Source organism: Salvia splendens, chromosome 4, assembly GCF_004379255.2.
Source record: "Salvia splendens isolate huo1 chromosome 4, SspV2, whole genome shotgun sequence".
In the NCBI taxonomy this organism is placed as follows: Eukaryota; Viridiplantae; Streptophyta; class Magnoliopsida; order Lamiales; family Lamiaceae; genus Salvia; species Salvia splendens.
The window spans coordinates 38,397,715-38,412,027 of record NC_056035.1 but is presented as its reverse complement, the minus strand read 5'-3'; the positions used below and the strand labels follow the sequence as shown (position 1 = coordinate 38,412,027).

General features: G+C 37.8%; 1 protein-coding gene and 1 long non-coding RNA gene across 2 annotated transcripts; both read left to right on the top strand.

The window, feature by feature from the left end:
* Positions 1-2,784: 2,784 nt before the first annotated feature.
* LOC121800543 lies at positions 2,785-4,365 on the top strand. The gene is made up of 3 exons (XR_006050537.1): positions 2,785-2,877; positions 3,040-3,092; positions 4,219-4,365. It is a non-coding gene; the product is annotated as an uncharacterized LOC121800543 (long non-coding RNA).
* Positions 4,366-11,817: 7,452 nt separating this feature from the next.
* On the top strand, positions 11,818-12,459 carry LOC121801118. Its single transcript, XM_042200576.1, has one exon. It carries the CDS (start codon positions 11,818-11,820, stop codon positions 12,457-12,459), a length of 642 nt encoding a protein of 213 aa, XP_042056510.1.
* Positions 12,460-14,313: the final 1,854 nt, after the last annotated feature.

Below are 14,313 nucleotides of genomic sequence, written 5' to 3'. Positions count from 1 at the left end.
TAGGTGTATAATAAAAATGCATTATTTAGTGTTGCCATTGCATTGCGCACAAGGATTAGTGCATTATTTGGCATGTGTTAAGCATTACGAGAGTTAATTGGCCACCTATACAGACAAAAAAAATATTACAAACAAGACAAAGAACATAATACACCAATTACACACAAAGTATTTGTATCCGTCTGATTAAAAAGAATGCACATACGGTTCGGCTGAGTGTTCACAAGATCAAAATTAGAAAGACTATGCTCAAAAACATTGTTCAGTGTATTCAAGGTTGTAAAAATATCTAAAGTGCTAAGTCTTCCAACAAAGACTGTGCTAAGTTTTCGCCCCGTAGGTGGTTTAGGCTCACCTTGACTACCAGAGGTCTCAGGGCCTATCTCGGCTAACCTCTCCCTAAATCTTTTTGGTAGCGCCACGGGAATAATGTCGTCGACAACACTGTCTTTGTCGACTCTAAGCTGGTTATCTGAAATGGACCGAAAAACACATCATGAACTGAATTTGATTACTAATTAATATGTATAGCACAATATATGATGCTTAAGTCACAATAAATAACGAATTAAACTTAAACACCACAGCTAACACCATTAATACATATACCACAACATATGATGCGTAAGTCATAATAAATAATATATTAAACTTAACCACGACAGCTAAGACCGGCAATAATGCTTAAAATACTGACTACAATGCATATATCATGTTACATAATGCATAGTGTAAGTTAAATAATGCACATAAAATTTTTTGTTAACATTATGTTGTACATCACAGATGACACTACTTACACCTCTAAAATGCAACAAAACCTGGAATGTATGCTGTTATGCTTTGACATAATGCAATGCAGATAAAAAAAACAAAATCAGATGAGATTAATGCGGATAACTACGTATAGCAAGGAAAAACGTATGATGTAAGAAAAATTAATGGAGCATACTAATCTTAGCCATAATGCATAAAATCAACCAGATAATTATAACTGTCAATTCACATTGTAAAGAATCTATATTTAATCCTCAATCTGAATCCTCTGTAACAATACAAACAACACTCCATGTTAACAGCAATATAATGCATAGATAATGACACATAATGTACAGTATGCCCTAAAAAATGCACACAGTAATCTTAACTATTTTATTCTCTAGCACAGTTAATACAAACAACACACAGACATGGGAATACCATTATACACAATAAACTAATCTGATACTGAAAAGCACAAGATGCGACGACAAATTACCTGCATCCTGTGATGCTTGGGAGGGCGGACGACCTCTTTTCGGCATTTTGAACCTGGCATACAACGGAAATATAAGAGACCTAATTCCATCCCTATTTAACACAACACAATTTCTACGTCAGGATAATCAGTGACAACCCTAGTCGAACAACTAATTTCAGAGATTTCTGCGCCTCGGCGCATTCAAAGATTCAATTTTAACAACGTGGGTCTGCAAAATCACGACAAAAAGACGCCTAAATCACTATGGAAACATACCTAGTAGAAACGAATCGGTGTTTCTGAGTAGATGTTATCGGTGATAGCTATTTCCTCCGAAATTTGGTCGACAAAATCCCCAATCTTCAGACGCGGCGCTGGGAGGGAGTTGTCTAGGGTTTCGGTTGTGGAGAGAGTGGAAGGAGTGGGATGGGGTGAAAGAATAATGAATGAAGAAAGAAGAAGATTGAGATCGTTTCAAATCCCACGAAAGTCGTGTATTCCAAAAATATGGCGGTTCATATTCGGCCAAAATGTCTAGATTACCCCTATAATGCATTTACGAACCTTCTATAATGCAACACGGAAGTAGATTTATTGAAACAATGTGATCCGTCGATTCCCTAGATCTAACGGGTATTATTAAGAAGGAAAAAGGATGTAAGATGTGAAAAGGAGAATAAGGTGCCCCTATATATATATATATATATATATATATATATATATATATATATATATATTCCTGTTAAGTTGAGATTTTTTAGCTTAATTGAGAATTGAGATTCATTTTCAGCCACTCATCCACAACATTTTCGAAATGTCAACTGCAAGTAGATTATGTCAACTCGGGGATATTATCGTCAATAGCCTGCACATCAAATGTCAACAACTTATAGTTGACATTATGTGTATAGTTGACATGAATTGTATATGTAATTGACATGAATTGTATATATAGTTGACATTATATGTGTAGTTGACAAAAAAAATATATTAAAAAAATTAAAATTAAAAAAAAATTATTTATTAAATAAAATGTACGATGAAATCACCATTATGCCCTTTCATAATTAATTAATCTAAAAATATTTTCCATATGACAAATTCTGGACCACTCATTTAATAAAAATGAATGGCTGATAATGCATCTCAATTTTCAATTAGGATAAAAAATTTCAATTGATCACAACCTTATATATATATATATATATAGGGTTGCACTATTCTCCTTTTCCACTCTAAGATCCTTTTCTCTTCTTAATAATAGCCATTAGATCCATCCAATCAACGGACCACGTTAATCCTTATTAATTATTTCCGCGTTGCATTATAGCTCCTTTCGTTGTGCATTATGGGGGTAATTTAGTAAAATCCCTAAATTGGAACCGCCTTTTGTTTTGGGATGTGCGGAGGTCACGGGATTTGCAATCTTCCACTCTTCAGTTTTCTCCCATTTACTCCAGCCGACTCCTCAACTCTCCCACTCCTTCCCCTCTCTCAACCCTACTTACATCCGCCACATTTCAAATTCCACAGCCTCCGCCACCGATTTGCGTCGATTCCACTCCACCGCAGTTACCGCTGCCACAAAATCGACCGGCGTTGTCGTGTTTGCACGCCATATTCAACAAATCGAGCAGGTATGCATTATGAAATTAGTCAACTAAGCGTATGCCTAGACTTTAGGATATCGTTTTTACCCAGGTAATCGTCTAGGGTTTTCTCTGATTATGAGTCCGCGACATTGTGTTGGGTTTACCACGTCTCGGTGCAAGTATCTTATTTATTTCGGTTTATTCCAGATCAAAAATGACAAAAAGAGGTCGTCCCCGCGCGCAAGCATCGCAGGAAGCAGGTAAATTGCACTCGTTGGTTGTGCATTTCAGTAGTATGAATGCGAATAGCCTTATTTAGATGTCTAGTTTAATTACGTGCTGTACAACTAGCATTTTAGGGGTATTGTGATGTCCAGTGCTCAAGAGTATATACATGTATTGTTTATTAGGATTAGTGCATTATGTATATGGTTGGATATTCATTGAATGTTTTGAATTGTGCATTATGTAGAGTAGGTAGTGTGTTGCAGAATGCATTATGGAAGAATTCCGTGTGCATTTTTTAGGCCTGACAGTGCATTATGTATCATTATGTATGCATTATGTTGCTTTTAACATTGGTCATTGGTTGTATTGGTTTGTTGCCTCAGATTTTTACAGAGGAATCTGATTGATGATTTGTTACTTTTATATATTATATGGTTTGATTAGTGCATTATGTCTATACTGAAACCGTCATTATGTGCAGAAAAGTATGCAATATGTATGGTGTTGTGTGTTTTAGTGACTACAATCAGTAAATAGTAAATATATGTGCATTTTTTAGTTTGTACTGTGCATTATTGAACATGATGTATGCATTATGTTTACTAAATTATGCATTACTAAGCGTATTGGGTGTGTACTAATATTTACCCAGTCAGGATGAGTGGTATTCATTATGTGCAGTAAATTATGCAATATGTAGGGTGTTGTGTGTTTTTGTGACTAAACTCAGGAAAGAGTACATTTGTGCATTTTTTAGTATAGACTGTGCATTATGGAACATAATTTATGCATTATGTTTACTAAATTATGCATTACTAAGGGTATTGGGTTTGTTGTAATAGCTGCCCAGTTAGTATGAAAGTTTTTTTATTATGTTGTGTTGGTACTGCATTGTGAATCAGTAATAGTGCATTTTTTTGTAGTATTGTGTGCATTATATGAGTGGTATTATTTATATTGTTTAATACATTTTTTGTGTAACACATGTGCATTTTTTGTGTTTAGACAATGCATTATGAGTAATTTTTAATGCATTATGAGGTTGTATTATGCATTATTTCATATGATAGATGCATTAATCTGTAAAAAGTTAGCAGCATTATTTATTCTGATTTATTGATAATGTTTTGATGTTTTACTTTGTTTGTTCCATATCAGAGAAGCGGCTAAGATCAGACATTGACGATGCAGTTGACGATGTTATTCCAGTTGACGAGAATTGTGGTTTGGAGTGAGTTTTGGTTCGGCTATAGGGAGATCTTGGTTAATGGGTAAACTGATATTCGGATAGATGTTTCAATTTAAAACTGTACTTTCTCGCAACTTAATAAGTGCGTTTGGATATTAGCTAATGATTTAGATTTGGGTAAATTGTCCGTATTCAGCATTATAGATTGTGCATTGTGTTTTACAATCTGTGCATTACTCCTTTATCGACTGTCATTATTTGCAATGTAGTGTTCGTTACGATAATAATTGTGTATATGCAAAGTCTGAGCATTATGTGTAATTATATCGTCATTATTTACAGTTAATTATGCATTATAAGAAGTATGCATGATAAATTTAAAGTGGATATAAACGTTGTTCAGGGGTGCATGGTTTATTTCAACTGGATATAAATTCAACATTAGATAAATTAGTGCATTATTTGATTAAAACGTTGCATTACTTACCAAGAAATTATCATTATTTAAAATTTTGTATTGAATAAGACGTATCAACGGGCTGCATTATTTATTCCAATAAGTGAATTTTCTAATTTAATCGTTTTGCCAGAATTCAGGGGTCCATGGAATATTAAAATCGGATATCAATTCTGCAATAGACATTTTAGTGCATTATTTTACTAAAACGTTGCATTATGACCTAGAAAAAAAAAATGGGAACAAACAAAATAATTCATCAGAACACAACTGATACAAAGTTGACTTGTTTAAATAAAAATCAAACGTTGCATTATGACAGATATAAAGTTCCAATAACAATAACAAAAACATGACCTAGTGCAAGACACAAGATGTTGCTATATGTACGTACTATACCCTAGCCCCTAATCTTATTAAACCCTGGGGGGAAACAAGAAACGTGTGCCAAGCATCGTATCACGGTACATCTTATTCGTATGCATTGCAGTTCACATAATTTGCATTATACACACAATAATATGCATTACTCGCTACAATTTGGTGCATTATTCGAATTGTTTTACAATTTGTAATTAATGTGTACGTACTATACCCTAGCCCCTAATTTTATTAAACCCTCGGGGGAAACAAGAACCGTGTGCCAAACAACGAAACACGGTAAATCTTATTCGTATGCATTGCAGTTCACATAATTTGCATTATACAGTCAATAATATGCATTATTCGCTACAATTTGGTGCATTATTCGAATTGTTTTACAATTTGTAATTAATGTGTACGTACTATACCCTAGCCCCTAATCTTATTAAACCCTAGGGGGAAACAAGAACCGTGTGCCAAACAACGAAACACGGTAAATCTTATTCGTATGCATTGCAGTTCACATAATTTGCATTATACAGTTAATAATATGCATTACTCGCTACAATTTGGTGCATTATTCGAATTGTTTTACAATTTGTAATTAATGTGTACGTACTATACCCTAGCCCCTAATCTTATTAAACCCTTGGGGGAAACAAGAACCGTGTGCCAAACAACGAAACACGGTAAATTTTATTCGTATGCATTGCAGTTCAGATTTTGATCATTATATAGTCAAATATATCCATTACTCAATACCATATGTTGTCATACATAAACTGTTATTAAACCCTGGGGGGAAACAAGAAACATGTGCCAAACATCGTATCACGGTACATCTTATTCGTATGCATTGCAGTTCACATAATTTGCATTATACAGTCAATAATATGCATTACTCGCTACAATTTGGTGCATTATATGGATACAATCGATTCATCCTCAATTCGAAAAACACCTAACAACAATGAACAATAAAGCAATTCAAAATTCTCGAGATCAATTATACAATTATTCGATTCGCAAAGCAGCATTCGAATGAATGAATGAAAAATCACGGCTATTATATATATATATAGGATTATCCTTTCCAGTGAAAGGAGTGAAGATCATACAGTACCTGCATACATGACAACTACCTGCAGTCAGAATCTAAAATATATCATAATGCAACATATTGTAATTCGTAATGCATGTACATCAATTAATAATGCATACTATATATATTGTCTTCAGTAGCGTAAACATATCATAATGCAACTTGCGGCAATGCGTAAAGCAGTAACATCCAGTAATAATGCACATAATATACAATAGATACATATAGTAAACATAAATAACACAGTAGTCAGTTTCAACCGATTTGTGTTGTACGTGGAGTCGAAGGACACAGTATCACCAAACATGTGGTAATTTCTCTTCATTACACCGTCGCACCAAAACAAAGCAACCAACTGGTCAGATTCGTTAACTTCGTAGTGATAGGTGTAAGCCTCGGAAATCTCCTTCTTCCTCGCCATGTCATCCAACACCATTTGTACATCATATCCTTGTGCATATTCTTTGATGTCCCGTGAGGCATTCCTGATCAGATGGGAATTATGCATTACATATGATCATAAGTTCATTATGCTTCATCTAGATGTGCATTATATGTCTCGTTTCAACCTAATACCTTCGACATGCCGAGAGCGAATCCATGGAGGAAGGTTTCAGAGCAAGCGCTCATGTTATACCATGGCAACACAATACACTTAATTATTGCTGGTTAAAAATCAGATAATCAAACTGCTACAAATTGAGACAGAAACATCCGCAATAAAAACAGAATCGTGAAGCTTCGAGATTTACCTTCTTCCATTGATTAGAAACGAAAGCTGTAGATCCAACGCCAATTAGACAACCTTACACTCCCGAGGATTAATTGAGCAAAGATTTGAGAATTGTGATAATTGAAACCTTGGAAAAAAATAGAGATTCGAAATCATATACACCGCAGCATTACCTTCCTTCATCGACGTGTTTTTTGGAAAAAAACTGCCGTATATTCCCATGAGAGAATCATGGGATTTCCATAACTATCAAATAATCATGTACCAAATCTACCCTTAATCGTTTATTAAGGTATTATAATTTAATGGAATCAGTGATTAATTTCAGCCATCTGATTTATAAAATTAAAGGTTGAGATTAAGAAGGAAAAAGAAGAATATATGAGAAAAGGAAATGAATACATCCCTATATATATATATATATATATATATATAGAGTCCCATTATTCACAAATCCACTCTTAAAGACCGAACCACCGAACCATACCAAATTAGGGTTTTTTTATCTAGTTTTTTATGGATGAGAGGCACAAATTTATAATTTATTTTCACCTTCATCACGAGCCTATTTTAATTCATCCGAAGGTAAATAAGTCATACAAACATGTTACAAAGATTTAAATTCATTCCAGTAGGTTTTTACTTCATTCCAGTAGGTTTTTACTTCATTCCAGTAGGATTATTACTTCATTCCAGTACGTAAATGCGGTTTCGCCGTCGCGTGTCGTTCTTTCTCTCTACAATATCTATCACCACCGCCACAACGCTGGTATGATGTAATAAACACATGGAATGATGCAATAAATTATTGGAATGAAGTATGTGAAGTCCTACTGGAATGAAGTAAAAACCTTATCTAATGAAGTAATAACGTTTCTGAATGAAGTAATAAACGCACTTGAATAAATTGCATTTTTTAATGTAAATAAAGTAAAAACTCAGGTCAATGAATTCAAATGAAACATATGTTGAATCATTTCAAAACCTACTGCAAGAAAGTAAAAACATGTTGTAGTTTCAAGGTATTACGTACAGAATGAAGTAATAAATCTATACAATGAAGTAAAATGGGCTTGTAATGAAGACCGAAAAATTTACACAGCAGCACATCTCATCAAAAAAACTAGATCTAATGGCCCAGATTTGGTCTCTAGTTCGGTCTTTAAAATTGGTTCGACATTGATCACAACCCTATATATATATATATATATATATATATATAAAATAAACAAATAATGGTAACATAAGCTAAAAAGGGAATTGCTAATGTAAGATAATGTTCATCTATACATTCCTATTCCCTCATTTCATTTTCGGTTGAATTTGAATGACATGCATCCATTGATTTTATTTTCTTTCCTTTTTAAATGCACTTGATTGATATAAAACGCCGTACTATATTTTTATATTGCCATAATAAAGCAGATTTCCTCAACAATTCAGTTCTTTGTTTAGAAAAATAATCTTATCATAGTAGGCTCAAAACCCGTGAATATGTTTTGTCTCTAAACAATTCAAGAAAATTGGTCAACGAAATGGTAATAAAGTAATGCAACCTAACACAAATTAAAATCCAACCATTTTCTTTAAATAGGAGAAGAACAAATTAAAAGGACACAGGTTCAATCAGTTTAAGAGGCCTATGATGTATGAACCCTAGTTTTCATGATATCTCACCTACCTTTTGAATTTCATAATGTGAGAAGATAAAGAAATAATATTTGTGTCTATCACTTTACCCACCACATTCATGTATCCTTTTAACCTCATTTTCTATCTCATTTCTTGTTTCATTAATTAGAGACTAACAAAGTCACACTCATAACCAAAATTATGGTACTATTTACGTATCAAGACTACATAATTCAACCCTTAATTAATCATCCATCGGTCAAATTTTAGGGCTGCATAATTGCTAAACAAATTCACCAAATTTGATTCAATTGTAATTTTTGTTGTACTACTCCCTCCGTTTAATGAAGACATTACTTTTCGGCACACAAAAATTAAGAAAAAGATGTAATGTAAGGTTTAATGTAATGTATTTAAATAAAAATAATAATAAAGTAGAAAATATATCTAGAGTACTTTTAAGTTTTTACTTAAAAAGAAGATGACTCTACTACTATGAGATGCCTAAATGGAAAAATGACTCTAATACTATGAAACGAAGGGAGTATAGTTTATACTCTCTCAGTCTTAAGGAAGATGATCCCTTCCTTGGGCGACACAAGATTTTATGTAGTTTTATTTTATGTGTTAAGTGGATAGAGTAAAGTTAGAGAGATGAATAAAATAAAGATAAAAATGTTTCCATTTTTAGTAATAGATCATCTTGAATGAGAAAAACTAAAAAGAAAAATAAGTCATTTTCAATGGGGACGAATGTAGTACTCCACAAATCATTGCAATAAATCAAATGTCTGTTGATCTGTAGGTCACGTTCAGTCCCTTTTTTTTGCAGTGCTCTGTAAATTATGTCTAAAATTAAAAATTCAGTTAAAATTGGTTAATTGTTTTATAATCGATGATCAACTCTAAATTACACGTGTGACTAACTTGAATATGAATGAAACATTAGAGCATCCGCAGCGGTGGCGGTTGGCGCCACCGCCGTCCGTGCCAGCGGCAAGGCGAAGGACCGCCACCGCTGCAACCGCGCCGCTGGCACGGCGCTGCTCGATGTATCGAGCACGTCCGTGCCAGCGGACGCACACGTGGCGGTCTCCCATTCGCCAACGGCATAACCGTTGGTTTCAAACATTTTTTTATTTTTTTTTAAAAAAATCGGATTTTTATTAAAAAAATCGATAAAAAATAAAAAAAAAAAATTTCACTTCCCCAAAAAATTATATCCGTTTATAACCGTTTTTCCCCACTTTTTAATTTTTTTTTTATTTTTTTTACCCCAAAAATACACACTTTCATCTATAAATACCCCCAATTTCACTCCAAAAAATTCACACTTTCACTACACAATTCTCATCATCAATCTCTCATATCCATTTTCATCTTCCTCTCACACCCTACAACACCACTATGTCCGGTAACGACGACAACCCAAGCGGCTCTCACGGTTGGAACCCCGAATGGTTCGGTTCGCAACCGTTTCATAGTCCGGAAACGGAATATTCGGCCCCTCCTCTCACCCAAGATTCGGGCGTTCCGAGTGGCTACCGGCCATACCCAATCGACGATCAAGGTGCCTCCGATGGGCGCTACGGGTGGACACCGGAGCCTAGGCCTCGCGCCCCTTCCCAAATGCCGAATCCTCCATCTCGCGCCGGTGTCCGCACACCGTACTCACCGGCGGAGATGGAAAGATTGTTCAAGGCGTACTTGGAAATCTCCGAAGATGCGGTGGTTGGAACGAACCAATCCGGCGATCACTTTTGGTGGCGCGTCTCTAGCCGGTACAATGCACACCGGCCGCCGGGAACGATCGAGCGCAACGAGAGTATGGTGCGCAACTGCATCGGCCGAGCCAACGAAGAAATTGGCAAGTTCAACGGCTATTTCATCCAGGAGTCCCGGAATGCCGGGAGCGGCCGAAGCGAGGTCGACATCATCACCGCCTCGCTGAGCACCTACCAATCCATGAACGGTAAGTCGTTCAAATATCTTAACGTTTGGCAGGAGACGCGGACGCACCCGAAGTATAAGGGAGGCATAACATCCTCCTCTAGCGGCTCCTCCAAACGCTCACGGTCGGCATCCCTATCCGACGCCGGCGAAGAAGTGGCTAGCCAACTCGCCGAAGCTAACTTGGGTAGCCCCGATGCCCAACCAAGCGGTTCCCGACGCCGACCGCAAGGTAGGAAGAAGGCGGCGGCCGAACGACGTCGCGCCGCGACTCCATCTGCCCCTGCTCCCGAACCCGCACCCTATGTTCCACCTCCACCCCCGAACAACTCGTTGTGGGCCCTTTTGGCCCAACTCAATTTGGCCGATAGGTCAACTATGACCCCCACGCAACTTCAAACGCACGAGTCCATGATATTGGGTCTCCAAAAACAATTGGGGTTGGTGCCGCCGGATGCGTAGTCTTCCTCGGGTTATATTAGCCAATAATTATGTAATTTTTAATTTTTAGGAGTTTAATTATGTAATTTTTAATTTTTAGGAGTTTAATTATGTAATTTTTAATTTTTAGTATTTTAATTATGTAATTTTTAATTTTTAGGATTTTAATTATGTCTTTTTATTTTATTTGTAATTTGTTATTTTTATTGTGGTTTTTTTAATGAATTTTAGTATTATGAAAATGTTTTTGTGTAATTGAATTTTATATTAATTGTGCTCGTCCTTGCGGAAGAGCACAGTTGTGGGTGTTGTGCTCTTGCCAGAGAGCAGGCATGAATAGTACCGCCCGGGCCCACAACCGTGCCGCTGGCAAGAGCACGGTTGTGGATGCTCTTACATTCATAATAAAACACGCAATTGAAGGACCAACAATTCAAAGATGAACATTATGATTTTCGATCGAATCTTTGCATAAGAAATGATCCGAAAATTCGAACTTGGAAAGAATATAAATATAAACTAATCCAAATTATCCAAAAATCTATTTTTACCATTACAACATTTGAACCGAAATAAAAAACCAAAGTTCGAAAAAAAATCTAAAGAATCCTAAATATAGCAAATTCCGGTCCAAAAATTCGAATATATTTACGGAATTTAATATTTTGATTTGTTTCGATTCAGTTACTCAAACTTACCACCAATATTTAACTACCCCTATGACAAATTTGAACAACAAATTATAAATACCCCTACTAATAATTGTACATATACACACACACAGAAATTGTACATCAAATATCTCCATATATATCCCATCTCTCCCCTCTTTTCCTCTTCACCCTATGTATACACACAAACTTACTTTCCAAAAAATTGCTCAAAACAAAATGGATTGGTACGCATGGCTCTCGCAGACGAACCTCGACCCGAGCCTCGTCCACGAGTACGGGCTGGTCCTGGTTCGGAACGAGGTCGAGGACGAAGACCTCCCCTACTTCAACCACGACTTCCTCCTCAGCCTCGGCATCACCATCGCCAAGCACCGCCTCGAGATCCTCAAGATCTGCGCAAAGCACCACGCCGCCGCCACCGCCGGCCTCTCCCGCCTCGTCCACAAGACGAGGAAGCTCTTCGCCCGCAAGCTCGGCTTCCGGAGGAGCTCCGCGCCGGTGCAGGCGTCGCCGTACGGGAGCCCGTGGAGCGGGGCGCTGCGGAGGATCAACGGCGGGGGCGCGATGTGGTCGGGGCCGCTTGACCGGCGGCTGGTGGCGGCGGCGAGGCCGTTGGATTTGAAGGTGCATGAGAGGGTTTTGTACCCGAATTGGAGCCCGATGGTGGTGAGGCAGAGGCAGAGGGAGAGGCCCGGATTTGTTTGTGGGAGCCCGGCTTTGTCTGGGCCTATAGATAGGCTCGGGCTCAGCCCGAAGGTCGGATTTTATAGAGGCGAAACGGTGGAAGATGGTGGTGGTGAATATTATGCGGCTCAGTCGTTGTGGTCGATTATGTTTCAGGATATGAAACCGACTTAAGGTTGATTTGTGAGATTATTTTTGTGTTTTGTTTGAATTAAGGTTAGTAGTTTTGTTTTTATTGAATGTCATATTAATCCATGATGTTCTTCCCAACGTTAATATTAAACTAAACTTTTTCGCATTAAGGAGATATGTCAAACTCGAATATTGAAAAACTTTTACTAGTAGTAATACATTTCTAATAATATGTGGAGTAGTATATAATTCAATGTAAGCTTAAAAAAAGAAAAAAAAAAGTTAAAGTTTCTAAATAACAACCATTATTTATCACTTTCTATAACGAAAGCTCAATATTATGGGTAATATCGAAAAGCTATATTGTCAAAAGCCTTCAAACGATACATTCGAATTTTAGGGCTAACTCAGTTAACCAACTTGTTAGCCAACCAAATTTGGAGTATGCCAAAATGAATAAAAAGATTTGAAATTCAAGGCAGCTCCAATTGAGCTTTTTTTTAACCCGAGGTTAGATATGCGAATTGATGGGGTACGGACTAAACAAGCCCAACAGCAGTGACGGCCCATCAGCCCAAAGCCCAAGGAAGAGTATCAGTTCGGCATTACCAAAGAGTTCGGCCCCAGCCTACAGCTCGGTAAAAGCCGACCAATCAAGCTCTACTCTCAGATCGGCAACCAAAGCAGTTCGGTCTCAGTATTCGACCGAACAAGGAGTTAGTGGACCCATACAGGATTTCCACAACTTCCAACACACCCACTACCACGTGGTGTCAACTCAGGCCACGATCGTAGGCCATGACCTACGCTACATCCACGATCTTAGGCCATGACCTACACGACATCCACGACTTAGGGTGGTGATGCAAGCCACGATCTTAGTTCAATATATAAATAGAACTTAGATCTGATAGACAAAGGTTAAGCTCTCTAGAGATAAAATATCATATAGCAAGTCTGTGTTGTAAGCTGTAATCCCAGATCAAGCAATACAATCTTGCCCTCCCTTCTTCCCGTGGACGTAGATTTACTTCAGTAAATCGAACCACGCAAATTCATTGTGTCGTAGTCTTTATTCTCTACCAGCATTTACTAACATCAGAAATTCGCGGATTCATCACTGGCGCCGTCTGTGGGAACCAGAGAACAAAATTTGTGATAAAGCGAATTTTTGACCCTTTTCCACCCCAAAAATGCGTACCAGATCACGTAACACCCGTAACACCGTTCGCGATAACCAGGAGGAAGCTAGTCCAGCCCGCAGCTCTGGGAAACAGCCTCGGGAGACTACCTCCTGTTCTCACGGTGAAGGAACTAGCCGCTCCAAAAGCCGTCACACCGAGTCTTCCCAGCAGCCCGATTTGAACGAGGCTGTCAAGCTGTTTTTGGCTGAAAAGCAGGAGGAATTCTTAACCTTCCTGCAAAAAAGCCAAAAGCAGCCGGAGACGAAAACGGCGGATTCTCCCTCTCCCTCCATACGAGACAGTCACTACCGCAGTAGTGTCATGTCTTCCAGGAGAAAGAATCCTCGGTACCGGAATCACAGGAGAACTCCATCTCCTCCATACCGAAGAAATGTCGGGTTCGCCATGTACGGAGCATTGAGGACTCCGTTCTCGGACGATATTACCCGAACTCCCCTACCACAGAACTACCGAACTCCGTCGATAACCTATGACGGACTCGTGGATCCTCATGATTTCTTGGGACGCTATCAATATAACATGGCGAACCAGGGTCTCAACGAGGTCCACATGTGCAAGCTGTTTCCCGAGCTGCTCATCGGGAACGCAAGAAGGTGGTTCGATAGCCTCCCCCAAGGCAGCATTAGATCTTACCGAGATCTAATGGATGCATTCCATAGGAGGTTCTTTCAGAAAGCGGAAGTCCGAATCA